This window comes from Aptenodytes patagonicus, chromosome Z (genome assembly GCF_965638725.1).
Source record: "Aptenodytes patagonicus chromosome Z, bAptPat1.pri.cur, whole genome shotgun sequence".
In the NCBI taxonomy this organism is placed as follows: Eukaryota; Metazoa; Chordata; class Aves; order Sphenisciformes; family Spheniscidae; genus Aptenodytes; species Aptenodytes patagonicus.
In genome coordinates, this window is record NC_134982.1 from 25,091,019 (window position 1) to 25,109,239 (window position 18,221).

The 18,221-nt window shown below is 36.4% G+C and overlaps 1 protein-coding gene across 2 annotated transcripts in view; it reads left to right on the forward strand.

Moving 5' to 3' along the window:
- The window catches only part of SREK1 (splicing regulatory glutamic acid and lysine rich protein 1), a 42,459-nt gene that overhangs the window by 13,685 nt on the left and 10,553 nt on the right, over positions 1–18,221 (forward strand). Inside the window, exons 2-9 of one of the 2 annotated variants that reach the window (XM_076362905.1) lie at positions 4,815–4,938; positions 5,229–5,344; positions 6,739–6,903; positions 7,934–8,112; positions 8,700–8,830; positions 10,337–10,451; positions 13,029–13,148; positions 15,494–16,051. In XM_076362905.1, the coding sequence (XP_076219020.1) occupies positions 5,282–5,344; positions 6,739–6,903; positions 7,934–8,112; positions 8,700–8,830; positions 10,337–10,451; positions 13,029–13,148; positions 15,494–16,051 (1,331 nt within the window). In that variant the 5' untranslated portion in view covers positions 4,815–4,938; positions 5,229–5,281. The remainder of the gene's footprint in view (positions 1–4,814; positions 4,939–5,228; positions 5,345–6,738; positions 6,904–7,933; positions 8,113–8,699; positions 8,831–10,336; positions 10,452–13,028; positions 13,149–15,493; positions 16,052–18,221) is intronic. The other variant, XM_076362904.1, reaches the window with a different exon arrangement.

The following is an 18,221-nucleotide window of genomic DNA, read 5'->3' on the forward strand; positions in this document are numbered from 1 at the left end:
TATGACTTTTTTGTGTGTGTATCGGTAGGTTTTTCTTTAAACGTTATACTTTGAGAACACAAAGGTTGAAAGATAAACAAAGATGCCACCCTAATCATTCTAAATTTTATGTCCACATTATCTGGTAGATGGATTTTGACTATTAATTTGGTTTTGTATGTTTTCTCTGTGTGATATTTGTGCATTATTAGATGACTAGACTGGCCAAGGCAGACCTGTTACACTTGCCTGAGTTAGGCATTGTTTGCCATGCCACTAAACCTGCCGCCAAGTGAAACCTTCATGGGGGAAATGAGATCGAAGTCTGGCCTGCTGAAGATGGACGCCCTGTCTCTGTTTTTATTTTATTTTGCTTTCTTTCCTTTGTTTCTTTTATTTTTATTTTATTTTGTCCCTTTTTTTGTTTTGTTCTGTTAAATCTCTTTCCCTTGTACTTGTGAACTGGTACTTCAGTTCTGTAAAAATGGTGTTTTGTAAAGGGTTCACAGTGTTTAATTTTGAAGTTGACCTGAAGCTGCTTATGAATGGTGGATGGTATACACAGAATTTAGAATATGATTCATTTTTATGCTGTGAATTATGGATAAACTTGATTTGGAATACATTCAAGCACCTAAATTCAACAGATGAGCACATTGTGTCAGAAGACAGGAATAGTGAAAAATATATCAGTTTTAAGATACATTCTTTCGTATGTTATGCTGTATGAGTTTATCTTGGAAAAGGACAGTTGAAACTCTTACTTCTGGAGAAATTGACTTTACAAAGTAAAGTCATGATCTTTCTCTGCTATTTTTCCTCTTCTCAACAGAGTAGTTTTATCTTAGGTTGCATGGTCTGTTTAAAAGAAGGCTTACTATTTATGTCTAATATGAAGAGTTTAAAATAATTATTTCTGAAATTGAACTTTCATGAATATTGAATGTCATGAAATACTTGTTTGCTTCTGATGAAACCTTACTCCAGTGAGGTCAGTGGCAGTAAGATTTCATCCTTTTGTTTCTGTAATTTTCAGAAAAAACTGTTTACCACTCATAAGTACAAATGCAGCCTGAAGTTTTGGTTGGAATGTGTTATGTGAGGCACATTGTCTTTTAACACTGTTATTTGTGGGAAGATTGAATCAGTTCTCTATGTGTGTGTGTGTGTGTATGTGTATATTGCACTTTGACATGCTCCAGTGGTGGTTATTTCAAGAAGAGGTTTTTAAAAAAAAGAAGAAAAAAAAGTGTCTTCTCAGTCATCTCACAGTCTCAGAAGCCCTAGCAGTTCATGCTGGAGTGATTGAGAAGGTTCTCATCCCTAAATGATGTTCTTACTTCTTGTGAAACGGAAGCCCTCAAACAGAAGTGGTGGACCAGGGTGTGTCTAGTCCACCGGCATTGCTCTTCCCAGCCAGCTGCATTGGGATCAATTGGTTTCACTCTGGTAATGCACCAGGCTGTGCACTGCAGCTGGGAAGAGTTCTGCTTCGTGATCTCTGTTGGATTTAGCTGTGGCAGTTGAGGTAATTGCCAGTAGGTGTAATCTCTTTAATCACTGCTGCTAAATCCAATAAGAATCATGAATTGGATCACACAGAAATAATTTTATTTGTAAGTGTGCGTTTTCCATTGATTTAAAATAGCAGGAAAATAAAAATTCCTTTAATTATGTTTAGAGTAGATGAGAACTGTAAGTATTTTTAAAGCAAGCAAACTTATTGCAGAAGCAGTTTTCGGGGGGGAGGGTTAACCATGCAGTTTCAGTACAAAGAGTAGGAAATTAATTTCTTCTGAGCACTTGGAGGGGGATAAAAATACTGTGGTTAGTACTTGCTTAACGCAGATACTTCTGTTCAGCATTTAGCAAAATGGATTCTGGTATGGCCTAGGTTGACTAGGGCTCTTCAGCACTTTGATGATACAAAAAGTAACAATCATAACTGATATTTAGGACAACTGTACATTTCCTAAGAAGCATAGGGTGTCTCTAGGCAATGCAGAGCTAATCTATATCTGCTTCCAGATTCCTTTGCAAAGTGAAGAATCAATAAATAAATGATCATAGAATCTGTAATTTACTAAACACAAGAGCTTCTAAGAAATCTTTCTAAGGGTGTGGTATAGATGTGGCATATTTATTTTGTCTGTTTTCCTCATTAGAAAATAAATATCTTTACCTCATTTCCATTCAGCTTTTAAAAGCCACGAGTTTAAAAAATGAAAGTTATTCTTAAACTAAAATGTCCTAATTTGTTGTGTCATAACCCACATGTTTCGTTTTATCTTTGTGGGCTTGTATTTTATAAATAAATCCATGGAGATAAAACTCCAAAACTTAAAGCCTGTAACTTGTGAGGTTATTTGGCCTCACATATTAATTTGTTTTGCAAAACTGTCTAAAGAACAGGGAAGTAAATTTGCAAAAATTTCAGATTTTCTTTTTTTTCCCCACAACAGTTTTTTTTCTATAGAATTGTTAAAAAGTTTGACCTGGTCTTAAAAATGGGAGAAGGATCTTTTGAAAAGACAGTATCTTTGAATAGACAGGCAAATTTTCAGGGTTCTGTCTGTAGAGATAGACCCTTTCTCGTTCTTGAATAAAATAAATGAATCTTTGTTTGTGGCATGGAACTGACCAACTAGATTCTGTATTTAAAATAAAACATTACATTGTCGAAGGACCAAAGTATCCTGGAAGTAATACTGCTAACTTTACAATTTAGATACGCATGTCACTCGTTCTTTGAACTGCTATAATGGTGCACTTAACTGAAAATGTTCAGTGGATTCCTTGAGCTACATTTGAGCAAATGAATAATTCCAATTATTTCAGTAAGATGACCCATATACTTAAAGTTTAGGCTTGTATTTAAGTACCTTTCTGAACTTGACTCATTGTCTGTTTAGTTATGTGCCTCACTCAGTTCCTCTTTAAAAGGGCTAAATGCCTAAGCATCTCTTAAGTTTATCTGGTTAAGTGTATATAGAATTGGCTGTACGTAAGCGCATACTTAAATTAGGCATATACTTATGTACATTACTGACCAAGGATCTAAATTTAGAATGCAGACACACCACTTTAGGAGCCATTTCTGCCATTGGATTTACTTGAGCCATGTCTGTTGATCCTGTAGAAACCTGCATGAGTATCCAGTTAATTGCAAGATGCTAGCTGTTCAGGATAAGGTCTGGTTCATTAGTAATTTCAAAACACTTAAGTATTTAGATTTTCAGAAGAACTAGTACATAATTCTATGCCTAATTTGCATGCACAGCTGCTGGAATTGTATATTTGAAAGCCTGTTAGTTAGCTACATATTAGGCAGGATGTGCAGCAAAGTACCTGATACTCATGAGCAGTCAGGCAAATCAGGTACATGTCTCATTGCATGCCTGACTTCAAAATGAGATCTGTAAAGAGTGCTGAACATTGTGATGATGACTCAGATTCATGCATGTTTTTTAAAAAGCCCTGGAAGTCATTATTGCACAATTAATTCTTAAGTGCTAATAATTTTCCTATTTTTCTCCTTTAGATAGCAAAATCAAGTGGTTTGTTACATGTTAAGGAGCAAGGTGCCTCAAAATTTAACATAAATAAAATAAATGTAAATAGGAAGCATGAGAAAAAAATGGGTACTGTTATTTTATCTTTTCTATTCCACCCATGCTACATATAAATTAAGTTTCATTTAGATTTGTTTTGTCCTTTGGTCATATCCAACTGTAACCCAGTCCTTGCTGCAGATCTGTAGAACAGGTTTGCAACACTTTTTTATTCTTTCTATTTTTTTTAAAGTAGTATGTTTCCTGTGGGGTCTGTTGGAACTCGTATAGCTAAAACTGCACAGTGTTTTGAAACTTACCTCATATTTTGCTTTTTGATAAGAATATTTATACATTCATTTTTAAATCCTGAAGTTAGGGGTTTTATAGTTAAAACATACACAGTTTGAACCAAAGCAGTAAAAGCCACTGGCACAGTATTTGTATATACCTTGACTTGTAAAACAATGTTTAAATAAAAACATATATTTTATTAAAGTGCATGGGGTGATACCAAAGGGCTCAGTTGGATAGCATATATACAATTATGCCAGTAATTTTGAATAGATCATAGATACCTAGTATAATTAGAACTTCTTTCTGTAGTTTTTCAGTTTAGTGTTCAATGTTTGTTCCAGTTTAAATCCGTTGCATTTCAAATTTAATATGTACATTTAATTGTAATCATAATTGTTTAACTATTAAATCTTTCAATTTTTGAAGATTTTTTGGGGTTCATTTAGCAGTCTAATTGTCACTAATGTTGAGTCAAACCTGCGTTTAATTCAGATTAGATATTACTTAAACTTTTAGCATGACGGGGAATATAATCCGGTTGAAATAGTAGGGAATACATATTTTGGGAAAATACAGCTTGCTTAGCTGATCAGTTATGATTTTCTTCAATCTCAGTAAATTTAAAGCTAATTTATCAAAGTTTCACGTAAACTAAGGTGACCTAGAATGTGAGACAGTACCAACCTAAATTTTTTCTACCTTCCCCTCCTCCACCTCCAACTTTACTTGTAGTATGTATTATGTGGAGTCACAGTAGTTCAGTAGTTTTTATTTTATTTTTATTTATTTTTACATCCAAAGTAGGTAGCACCAGAGGAATTTAAAAAAGCACAAATTTCAGTTAGCACATACTTTGGGGTTTTTTTTGGTTTTGGTTTTTTTTTTTGGTTTTTTTTTCTTTTACTGATTTGGTTATTTGCCATTTCTGGGGATTAAACTTTAAAAAATGTTCTTCTTTTCTGTATCTGATGTTCTGTGTGCTATTAGTGATGCAGCCAACACGAACGGTTGTCATGTGTAAAACAACTTTCGATCACCGCGAAAACACCGCCCTGGGAAAGCGTCCATGCTTGATATCGTTTGGTTCATGAACATTAAGTTTCCAGTACAGGTGACCCATAGCTCAAAGTGTTAAATAATTGTATACATTATTCAGTTTTTAAAATAATAATCCATTAATGAGATTGCTAGTCTTTGAAGTTTTGCTCACTTTTGTTTTTCCTAGTAGAGCAGGGTAAAAGGAAAAACTTAAGTTCTTATTTGTTTCTTTGTAAGGATCTGGTAGATAGATTCATTGTTATTTATTACATTTTTAAATGCAAGGGTAATTGTAAAATCATAGAAAGAGTAACATCTGTGTAGTGTTCCAACTCTGTGTAATGCTTTCATTTGCTTCTTCAGGTAAAATCCCAGATGAAGCCAAAGCCCTTTCTCTATTGGCGCCTGCTCCTACTATGACAAGCCTGATGCCTGGTGCAGGGTTGCTTCCTATACCTACACCAACCCCTTTGACTACAGTAAGTAAAATTCAGTCACTGTCTGATTTCTGGTTTCCTCTATATTCAGTAGCCTTTTCTGTGTTCAGAGAACAAGAACTATCTGATCCATGGATGTTGTCGTCTTGTATGCTAGGTCAGTGAGGGTTTAGCTGTGGTGCCTCTTTTGAGGGTAGATCACAAGTTGTCCATACGCTGTCTTTCCTAGGTTTTTCTTTCAGATTATTATTTTGAAAAATAGTGGATAAATACTGATTTTGGTTGTGTCCATTTTAATTGTCCTTCCCTAGACCCATTAATTTGGTCCAGTGGCAGTGCTAGGCACCTCTTAAAAGTTTGTTAAAACATAATTACATAATAAACCATTCACACAGTTCTTCGGAATATTAAAATGCTTCATTAGGGTGCTTTGCTTGCTACCTCTATGACAGGGCTTTTGACTGTTTGCCTAACAATGTTTTCACTACAAAAAGCATAGGAGCTAGCTGCTGCTACTTTGCTCAGTTCCCTTTTGCCTCTGTAAGCCTTTCTTGACATCTGCAGGCTGCTCTGACCTATTCAGGGAAAACTTCAAGTTAAAATAGAGTAGTTTTCTCTTTTGTTACATAAACAAAAAATTACTGGTGGCTTGTTGAGAATTTGTCACACTTGTTAGAAAATTTGTTTGCTGGAAAGGCAGTTGCTTTTTGGGTGGAGAAAACAAAATTCAAACCAGAAACTCAGCAGACCAATTTAGTAGTGATTTTTAAGTGACTTTTTTTTATAACGTTCCCCAGGAGAGTTTTCAATTCCCAGTTCCAAAAATGAGAGCTGTATTGTCCTCATTCTCTAGGAAGTGACTGTGTTTGTAGGGAAAGAACTTAGACTTAATGTCCTTCGCATTTCAACTGTAATTAATCTTGCCTTACGTGATGTGTTTGTCCAAAAGGTACCTTATCTGTCCGTTTGATGGACTGATACCTATTACAGAACAAATTGGCCCTGGGCACCGCAAATTCCCTTCTTGCCTTGCTGGGCAAGGGCTCAGCAGTTCCTCATCTACTCCTAATACTTGTGGTGGTAAAAAAAAAAGAGTATTAGCAGTGTCTGAAGGCATCTTACTCAATTCGATTGACTGCAAGCATTAGAAATTCAAACCTATATGTTTTCTGATTGATGTACTGCATCCCTGGCCAGACCTCTTTGGTAAGATGTTAACTGATAGCCCACAGAAAATCTTAACTATAGAAGGTTATTTATGAGTAGATTTTTATTTTTTAAAAAAAGTGCTCAGCTGGGACCTTGAAGTTTAAGGTATTGCCTATATTCATTAGATTTATTTTTACAGAAATGCACAAGGCAGGCAAGTATTAACAAGTGAAGTATCTCCCACCAGTGCTTGGTTGCAAAGCATATTGTGTTTTTGTGTTTTCCAGCTCGGTGTTTCACTTGGCACTTTGGGGGCTATACCAGCAGCAGCATTGGACCCTAACATTACGGCACTGGGAGAAATACCACAACCACCAATTATGGGGAATGTGGATCCATCCAAAATTGATGAAATCAGGAGAACAGTCTATGTTGGAAACTTGAATTCCCAGGTAGCTTTTTTTTGTGTAATGGAAATACTAATGGAAGGTGTAGAATTGTAATTTATGAATTCTAATCTTAAATGTTAAAGAGTTTTCATTAGTTGATGACAATAGGAATTTAAACAAAAAACATAATCATTTTGGTTACTAGTGATGTTTTGAATTTTGAATGCTCCTGTGCCAATCAGATCAGACAAGACTGTGGAATTCATTCTGGCAGGATACCAGAGAAATCACACTGTAGCTGAATTCAAGAAACATACTTATGACTGTGTGTGTTGATCAAATGTTCAGCTGGGTTGCGTTAGCTGAGCAATGCTCAGAAGTCGTGAGGTCATGGTAGCTGTCCCCTGTAGCACTGTGCAGTTGCTTAAGTACAGTAAGATGGAATGATGTTTTCTAGTGGAAGTTGCAAAATTAGCATAAATACCTTTGAGTTTCTATAACAGGAAAGTTAAGTCTGTCAGAAACTTGATTTTTCAACAATTGATCGAGTTAATTGAAAAACAATTTGCTTTTGACTGATGGCAATATAAGTATTTTATTTTGGGTTTTTTTGACTGCCAAAGTAGCTACTGGAGTGTAAAAGTACTATTGATCGTGATAAAATAAAACAAGCTGGAAGCTAGTAGAAAAACAGATAAAAGCTAAGTCTTATAACATTGTTTGGATTTTTTTTTTTAATTGATCAAAATTCACAGTCAATAGCTTGGACACAGGTGTATAAGGAAATTCCTCATCAGCTATTTCAAATGAGTTGCCTGAAAAGTGCAAAATCCTGTGCCAAATGCTTTTTTAACCTAGATGTAGGACTTCAAGGCTTCTGGTTGCACTATTTTAAATTGTAGTATATTCTTTAGATTAATGGAAGAAAAAATACCTGTCTTTCTTAAAGTGTAACATTACCAAATTCATGTCGCCTGTGTAATAATGGTGAGATATCTTTCCAAAATCTGTAGCTCTTAGATGACCTGATATATTGGATAAGTGGTTTTCATTATATATTGTACATCAGCTGAGCTCTTCCGACTCTTTCTAGACTACAACAGCAGATCAGCTGCTGGAATTCTTTAAGCAAGTTGGAGAAGTCAAATTTGTGCGAATGGCAGGTGATGAGACGCAACCAACACGATTTGCGTTTGTGGAATTTGCAGACCAAAATTCTGTACCTCGAGCTCTTGCCTTTAATGGAGTTATGTTTGGAGACAGGCCACTGAAGTAAGAAATTAATTATTCATATGACTATTGAATGAGAGATTTATACATTTATGACTGATGTGCAGGAAAGTGCTGTGATGAATATTTTTTTAATGTAAGGACCTATTGTTAGTAAATTTTATAAACTCTAGTTTCAAGGTTGGGCATAACATTCTCTGAGAAGAATATGGATGGCATTGAGTAAAATACATTTATATTTAATCTTGAGGTAGTGGAAGCTATAATAGTGAAAGAATCTGCAAAGTCCTTAGTACTAATTAAGCTTTCTGTATGATGTGTATGTAACTAGTAGGCCTTAACATAGAGATTTGATCTGAAATAGAGAAATAGATTCCTAGACTTCTACTAGAAAATATTTTAACACAGAAATATTGTTCTGCATTTATTTAAAAATGGTAAGATTTGAAAGCAATAAAATACATTTTAGATACTTAGAACAGATCAGTGTTAGGACAAATCTGTAGTTTTGCTGAACTTTGAAGTTTTTAGTCGTACATGGAAGTTGAGGTGTTTTCCTTTCTTAGTTGTTTTTCCTTTTCCCTTTTCAAGTGTTTGGGAGTTAAAGGTTTTATTTTTCCTTAATTTAGAATTAATCACTCCAATAACGCAATAGTGAAGCCTCCTGAAATGACACCACAAGCTGCTGCCAAGGAACTGGAAGAAGTGATGAAGAGAGTAAGGGAAGCCCAGTCTTTCATATCTGCTGCTATTGAGCCAGGTAGGTATATTATGTTCATTACCTAACAGACACGTTCTGTGCGTACCTTGGCACACACTTCTAAGAGCATTTTCAAACACAGGAAAAGGGTACTCAAAGGTGATCAATATGTGTTGGGAAAAAAAAGAAAATAATCAAAATTATGTTCATGCAACAAAGCAGTGGAATGAAGCTGACTTTTTATTTCATCGTATCTTATTTTCAGATACATGCTCACTGAATGTTTTCAAGAATACAAAGTTAATACTAAATCAATACTGAATGTTGGTGCTTTTTAAGTTCAAAGTACTTACAAACTTTTAAAAGAAAATGCTTTATATTTTGTTTTGTTCTCCTCTATCACCCATTAATGCCATAGTTTCATGTTCAGAGGGAGCTAGCATGGTTCTGAAAGCAGTAATATGCTTTTCTTATCTGCAGCAGGTTAATTTTGTCCCTGTGCTATGCTCTTTTTCATGCTGGCTCAAGACTGTGTGCATCCTCATAGCAAATGGGATCAGAGAATGAATCTGGGATAAAACTTAACATATTGTAAAGGACTTCTTTTCATCCAGATTGGTTCCCTGATCCCTGTTAACACTGAGATGCCAGGTCGAGGAGGAAGGTGTTGGTGGGTTGAGAGGTTAGACATTTTCAGTGCTGATTTATGCTGACTTAAACTGATTGCAAAACCACAGCATAAAAAAATTCTCAACTTGTTAAACTTTCAGTTGAGATCCTCCTTTTTCTTTTCATCAGTGAGATTTTGTCATTCTTCTTACTGACAAACATTGTCTTACGTAGGTTAGATAATGCGGAGTCTTGAGGGGTTTTTTTGGGGGGTGGGTGAGTATTTTTTGTGTTTTTGTAGGGTTGGAAGAGAAATAGCTCTAACATCTCAATGTTAAGCAGCAGAATAACAATCTTTCAGAGTCTGAATCAAAGTCTGGTGAGGTCACTGTTAAGGTTTCTGTTGACTGCCTGGCTTTGGATCAAACTTCTCACCCTGTTCTCTCCATCCCTTCCTCCTGCAAAACAATGTTTGAGGAATAAAACTTCAATATTTGTACAGAGGGTGAAATATCTAAAAGTATAGAAAGTATACTAATATATAGTATATACTAATTATTATTTACATTTTATGCTTGTTTTCAAAATTGTACCCTCTAAATTTACTCTATTTTTCTCAGGTTATTTAAAAAAAAAAGAAAGTAATTATATTAAATAATAGACCAAGAGGAGAACATGTTGTGATCTTGTGCATTGTGGCAGCAACATAAATCCCATTCCTAATAGAGCTAGCTGTTTATAATTATCTGGTTTATGTGTACTGCTGCAGGATGGCTGCACTCAACGAGTATATGCAATGACTTTCTTGGATGTTTCTGAAGGATATTTGCAAAGAAGGAAGATGTGCAAAGAGTAGGCCCCTTGCACTATATGTGGTACATTCCACTTGTGCCAGATTGTTAACTGGGATCTTTAAATGTTCTGAGCTTACACTGCAAAGTGGTTTTTTCCTCTCAGAGTCTGGAAAGAGCAGTGAAAGAAAAGGCGGTCGATCTCGTTCCCATTCTCGTTCAGAATCCAGGTCTAGCTCAAAATCCCGATCTAGAAGGAAAAGATCACACTCAAAACACAGGTAGGTATGGTTTTTATTTTGGACTAAGAGATGATACTGGGGTTTTTTGAGTGGTGGTGGTTACTGAGATTTCTTACTGAGTTATAAGACAAGTATCTCTGTAGAGAAGATTACTAACTTACACTGAGCAGATCAGACTAACCAGGAACTTCGTCTCTGAGCAGATACTCCTTCCTTCTAAATGCTAAACGTTTTCAGGATTACTTTCAGTTAAAACACACTAGAAGGCACTTTTTGTGCCATGTAACATAACCATTTCTATAGTTTCATGGTACATTTTGTGCCATGTAGCATAATATCATTTTGTGACCTGTATTTTAAAAAGAAATAGTTACCTGTATTTTGTGGATCAAACATGTTATTTACTGTTAGCACCCTGAGCAGATAGGCTGGCTGGTTTTGCTAGTAGAAAGTTCCTGATGTCCTGAACTTCTAAACATCGAGTTAACACATGCAGTGTTTTTATTTACTGTACTGTAAATGTAAAGCTATGTTTTTTAAAAGCAGAAGAAAAAGACTTTAGGGGCAGTTTTTCATTCTTCAGATTTTGTTTGCTTTGCTAAACTTCTTCAGTTCTGAAACAGGCTTTGGAATATGGGAGGAAATAACATTACTAGATCACCCCCAAAGTATACCCTTTAAGATTTTTTCCAAGAATGAGACAGTCTTGCTATGTGAGACTTACAAACGCTTCCTGAAATGGTTCAGATTCTTTCAATGTTAGGAATGTCTTCTGAGCATTTACTTAATCAATCTAAAGATATTTGGCTACGTTAAGTATAAAAAAAAAAATTCAGAATGTATTTGATAGCTTACACTTTAAAAAGGTGAGCGTTGTCAGTGTTGCAGCAGCAGCTCTGTTGCATCCTTTCACACATCGTCTTTTAACAAGGCAACTAGAATTCTTTTAGGTACAGAAAAGCCAGCCAGAGGGAGTTATCATCAAGTATACTACCAAACAAATATGATATAAGTGCAGGCTTCAGTTTTGCAGTAGCAAGACACCACAGTGCATGTTATCTAATGACATCAAAATATTAGGTAGCTTTTTAATGCAAGAAGAATCATTTGGTCACTTCCTTATTGCTTGCTTCTCTGCTGTTTCTCTAACGCAGGACATAACTGAAAAACAATCTTTTTGTGTAACACTGCAGTAATCTCAGTACTATTTTGTATTGCCACAAACCAAATTGATTTTTAGAAGATAAACTTGCATTTTTTCACTTGTGGAAAACCTGTGCTTTAAACAACTGTTGATGTTTTTTTGGTTTTGTTTGGTTTTTTTTTTTAAATTATTTACCACTGCTACTGTCAGTTTTGAGAACATGCTGAAAAAAGGCCAGTCTGATCTGTTGAGGCAACTTCATCCCTAAGAATAACTATCCTTACCACTTCGCTATTTTACTCTTTTATAAAACACTTAAATTGTTTTCATCTCTTAGGATATAAAATTTATTCAAGGTCTCATTTTGACTCAATTGTAATTAATTTGCCCTTAGTTAGTTTGTGTTTCTGTGCTGATAAGTGGAGCAAAGCTGTAGGTAAAAAATGGTTGCCTCTCCTCTCTTGGTATATTTTGCTCTGTGTGTCTTGAACTCCAGAAGACAGGGGGAGCTGGTATTTTTTGTACCTCCCTGTTCTTCAGGGTTTATTGAGTAATATACATGGCCTTTCTGTCTTTGTTAGGTTAAACTTTATGGTACCTTAACCTCTCAGGCAAAGTATCCAATTATGTGGGTTTTTGATACTTAATGTTAAAATTCAGCTTTTTATTTTTGCTTTTCCAGGGAGTATGATCTTCCAAAAATAGGGAGTATTTTGGAAAAAAAGAATACTGTAATTTTTAGAAGTCTTATTTTCTTCATCAAATCTGTGACTCTGCTATATATGTTTATCAGAAGACTTTAGCTGGATTTTTATCAGAGTGTCTGCACATTATTTGCATTCCTTATTTATCATGTAGTAAACGCTCATTCCTTTTCTTGAGAATTCTTATAATTGAAGTCTATGCTAACAAATCCTTTCACCTGAAAGTTAACTTGACTAAATGCTGAACCACAGATAGTGGGTTTTTTTTTTTCGTTTTGTTTTGTTTTTTTAAAGTTCATTGAAATTGTAAGGCTGGAGCACAAAGCAAAAAGAGACCAGTTAAAGCCATCTTTTGTCTGTGACCCAAGACTGCAACAAGTTACTGGGCCTGGAAAAGAAACAAAATGTAACTAATTATTTTTACAAGCTGCTAGAAATTGTCTATAGTAGATTTTATGCACTGTAATTTACTAAGGACAGCTATCCTAATATGATATGAATTTATATTTTCCAGAATGATCATGGAGGTTATTATGAAGCATGGGTATTACTTAGATGGTGCATTGTTTCGAAGGAGGGCATGTGCACCTGGTGAAGCATAAAGTATCCATATTTACAAAAATGTTGGTAGGCAGTATATTACTGAGGTGTAACTCTTTAAAGTTTATGTAGTAAGGGAAGATTTATGGGTTTTTTCCTTTGTTCATTGATTTAATTTTTATAAAGTTTCAATATTAAAGTATTTTTCTTCTGGCATTGTTCATATAGAAGTAGATCTGGCAACAGATCACTATCAAGACACAAGGACAGACGCAGATCCAGAAGTCCCCTGAAAAAACGGTCTAGATCTAGGGAAAGGCGGAAATCAAGAAGTCGCTCTCGTTCTCGGTGAGTTCCATTCCTAAGAAATGGTACTGTTGTTCTTAGCACACAGTACAGAGTTTTTGAAAAAAATCTAACAAACCTTATAGGTGATGGCAAAGGGTGGAATCTCTGAATGCTTTAGCCTGTCCCTGGGCTTCGTCTGTGGGACAAAAGAATAGAAAGAAAATTTTAATGCTGAGTGTACTGGTTTTGGCTGGGATAGAGTTAATTTTCTTCATAGTAGCTCATATGGTGCCTACAGGGGTTAAACCACCACACTGAGGTACCTAAACTTTGATAGTCTAGTCTACATTTATACCAATGTGCACGCTGACCAAAAATAGGTAACTGCAATTGCCAGACTTTAACCAATAGATTAGGAATGTTCTGTGTAGCCTGTGAAACCCACAAAAAAGTGGATGATGCTTGTTCAGTCTACATCTGTTGAGAGGTTGGATTCAGGCTGAACTTGATCCTGCATTCTGAGAACATGTATAAAGTTTTTGTGCATGAGCTTTTATTTTCGCCTTTGGCTATCTCATATTGGCCATACACTGCTGTGAGCACAAATGCATGTGTCTGTTATGTGGCATATTTGCATTTCAGGATCTAATACATCTATATTTCACCTAGTCTATTATTTTTTAAGTCTGATTGCGTAATTATTGAACTGTGAAATTTCAACAAGATAATACAATTTTCTGTGGGATGAAGTAGTGAATATTCACAAAACAAAAGTGCCTATGAAAGTAGCTTCACGAATAGAAGTCTTGGTACTTTTTTTTCTGTTTCATCTCTGTAATTCCCCTGATGCATTTAAAGGGAGCTTCATACTTAGCTTGTGCAGTTGCCTCTTGTTTTTTGAGGGAAGAAGTTTTGTGGGAAAGAGAACTGCAGATCCGTGGACCTCAGTGGAAACAGGAATAGGCTACGTAGCTAGCTGGGCTTTATTGATGGATCCTTTTGATTCTCTGTTGCTGTTGTCTGGAGCTTCTTGGGATATCTGCTCACTGGAAGGGGCAAGTCCAATGAAATCTCTGTGATAAATTAACTGGAAGGCACTTCTTGGGTCATTGTGAGGCTCTTTGCTATCGCAGGGATTGCGTGCTGCTCCATCTTTATGATCATCTTTATGATATTACATTCCTTCTCTGAGACTTCTGAAGAAGTATTTGCCAAAACGTGATGGGAACCAAAGTTGTCAGGTCACAGAGCATACAACAGCCTACTATTTATTAGCAGTTGAGAAGAAGATACAGCCAAACACTTCTTCTGTTGAAGGGTGGGGGCTGTGCTTAGGAGCTTTCATGTTTGAAGGAGTCTCTCTGAGAGTCTTTAAAAATACCAATAGACACAGCAATTTCTGTTAGTCTGGTTGTCTTGGACATGTAAAGGCCTGCTAATCAACTTCTCCTCTTGTGCTTTCTCCTGTTTATCTCTCTGAACAGTTGTTCGTTTTCGTGTCCTAGAGGCAGGTCTAGAAGTCATGTGTCTCTTTGCTAGAAAGGAAAGATGGGAGTCTCGCACTTCCAAATAATCCTATACCAAAATGTAATCTTCCAGCCAAAGCTGTGATCTAATAAGTTTTTGTTTGGCTTGACGACTAGAACATCAGTTGAAATTTTCCTCCCTGTTCTTCTTTTTATGAACATGTTCATTCTGCCTGTCCCAAAGAAGCTGACTTGTTCTGTTATCCTTGCTTCTGTTTTTACTGTATTAACAATTTTTCAATAATTTTCAAATTCCTAATGACATTACAGATGATTATATTGTCTTGATTGAGTTTTGACCTTACACTTGCCTTTTGAGGGAATTTGTTTGGTGAAATTTCATCCCTGCTTTTTTATTTCTGTCTATTAATTGTTGTTGGACTTCCAAGCAGTTCCAGGATATCTGTGTGAGAGAACACTGTAGTATAATGACTTTTGTCAGTCAGCTGTCATTATTCATGTGGGGGTGGTTAATCTGCAGTCCATTTTATGTGGACACACTTTCAGTAAAGAGTGGACTTACGGATTGTAGAGTTTGTCTCACTCCTGACAAAATGTAGAAAATTTATGTATGTGTAATCACATAACTGTGAGGTGAAGAGACATATTCTCTCAAAGTGTAGTAACATCTCTCTGAAGATCACAGTTTGATTTGATTTTGGCCTCCCCTTCTCCAATTTGGTTTCCAAATTTTTCCTAGCTATATAACCTTTCCCTCATGGTGAACAGGGGTGGAAAATTAAAATATTGAATAATTACTGTTTTTCGACAGAGATGCATACTTTATCTTGAGCAATTAATGTATGCTAAAGAGTTAGTTGTAATTTTAATTGGAAAGTTCGAAGATGAATTAATGGATTTGTGTTTGGCTTTTCACAGGGACAAGAAAAGAGACAAAGAAAAGGTCAAGGAAAAAGAAAAGGCCAAAGAAAAGGAGAAAGAGAGAGACCGAGACAAGGAGAAAGAGAGAGACCGAGACAGAGACAAAGACAGGGAAAGAGAGCGAGATAAAGAGAGAAACAGGGAGAAGGACAAGGAGAAGGACAGGGAGAGAGATAAAGAGCGAAACAAAGATCGCGAGAGAGTCAAAGACAGGGATAGGGACAAGGATAAGGACAAAGATAGGGACAAGGACAGGGAAAGGGAGAGAGATAAGGAGAAGGAAAAAGACAGGGAAGAAGTAGACCAGAACAAGGAAAAAGAAGATACTGAGAAAGAAGGAGAGAAGGACAGAGAGAAGATTAAGGACAAGGAGGGAGATAAGGACAAAGGAGGGGACAAAGAGAAGGACAGAGACAAAGAAAAGGAAAAAGATGGGGATAAGGAGAAGGAGCGAGAAAGAGAAAAAGAGAGAGATGATAAAAAGAAGAAAGAAAAGAGATCCAGAACACCCCCAAGAAGCTATAGCTCTTCAAGAAGATCTCGTAGCTCCAGCAGGTTTGTTTAGAATTTTTTCATGCTTTTTTTGACTTGTCAGTTCAGTGAGACACCATCCTAGTTTTTATGTATCACTATCACCATGTCTCTTACTAAGTAAATTTGTATTATTTCAGTGTTGTAGATTTTCCTATAAAGTAAAATCTATTACAAAGAGCTCTGTATGATGCCTGATAGAACATAGTTTCTCTTGGGCTGCTGGTGCTTGCCTTTCACATAACCATATAGTATAGTCCTTGAGGACAGTAAGTAGATGATTCTTATGCCATTTCTCTGTGTTGGAGCCATTCAGAAGTTCTGATAAAGTGACATCACACATCATCTTTGTCCTGATGAAAGTTTGAGTTGCTGTTACATAGTTCCTTGGTTACTTACATACTGTACAGTGTTGGTCTGTGGATCTTACGAACAGTTGGGTGATAGTACTTGCCGCTCTTCAGCTGGATGTCTGAACAGCAGGAAGCAAGCATGTCACTTGGCTGGCTAGCCATTCGGAGGGTGAATGTATCTCAGTGGGAAGATAAGGACACCTTGTTTAGCTGGTTAAATGGCCAGGTACAAGTAAAAAGTAACATTCCTTAATGATACTGATAGTAAACAGGAAAACATTCAAGTTAATGTAGCTGTTGTTTTTGCCTCTGAGGGAGGCTACACTGGGTGGAAGTCTGGATAAGTTCAGTACAGCAAAAAGAGGCTGTGAGATTGATTATAAGTTCTGTAAGTGGTCTAACTCAGGCATATTCTAATAGCGTTGCGGCTGACTTAAGTTCAGAAGCTTTGGTGGAAAAAGTCCTTTCTGAATACCTCAGGTATTAGGGAGTTCAATAACATCACATGTCAAATTTAGATAGCAAATTTTATCTGTTACCTTGAGAGAATGAAATGCTAGATGAATTGGGAAAAGTACTATGTATTGTAATCATTTCACTGGACAAAAGCAAAATTCCCACAGTCCTCAAAATTCAGGAGTTCATGGTTCATACAAGGCAGAAAAGGTTGTAATAATTTCTGAACATTCTATTTGCATTATATGAAATGTCCATGTTGTTTTGGAGGTTTATGGGCAAAATACTGTGGCTTCTTTAAGCATATACAGCTTCCTATTTTAATGCATTTTTAACATTATTTCATGGGTTCAAGACCTATGCAGAGTAGAGGTAGTTGTGCTAGCTTTGAAAACATAACATTTTCTGTCTGTAGGCCTCAGGAGTATTGAATTAGGTAAGTGTAGGAAAAAGATTTAAGATTTTGACAATGTGTAGCTTATATAAGAACCTTGGTAGAAGACCCAGTTCCTAATGTCAAATAGCAAGTGTAGTTAGCTGGATGTTACCAAAAATTCATACTCTAGTTTGCAACAATTATGCTCCCCTTTAAGAATCTTGCTATTTAAGAAGGCATCATGGAAGGCTCAAATGCTATGTACTTGGGCAAAGAATTCTGGTGAAAATTAGTGCATCTCTTCTAGTGGATTCACAGTACAAAACCGTACTTTGAGATGAAGTTAATTTTTTTTATACACGTTACTAAACAAAAACAATGTTCTTTTGAAGGTGGAGGATGAGAGGAATACTTTTTTATATGCATTTACAATTCTTTCTTCAGATATAGCATTATCCTTAGAGTATCAATACTGGGGCCAGTACTGTTGAACATCTTCATCAGTGGCTTAGACACTGGGACAGAGTGCACCCTTGGCAAGTTTGCAGACAATACAGAACTGGGGGGAGAGGCTGGTACTCCAGAGGAGTGTACTGCCATTCAGAGAAACCTCAACAGACAGGAAAAATGGGCTGACAGACATCTCATGGAGTTGAACAAAGAGAAAGGCCAAGTCCTGCACCCGGGCAGGAGTAACTCCGTTGCACCAGTACAGCATGGGGGCTGACTGGCTGGAAGGCTGGCTGGCAGAAAAGAACCTGGGCGTCCTTGCAGCCAAGAAGGCCAGCAGTATGCTGAGCTGCTTTAGGCAGTGTTGTCAGCACGTCAAGGAAGGTGATTCTTTTCCTCTCCTCAACACTGGTGAGGCCACATCTGGAATCCTGTGTCCAATTCTGGGCTCTCCATTACAAGAGACACACAGACATACTGGAGTGAGTCCAGTGAAGGGCCATGAAACTGATAAAGGGCTTGGATCATCTGTCATACAAGGAGAGACTGAGGGAGGTGG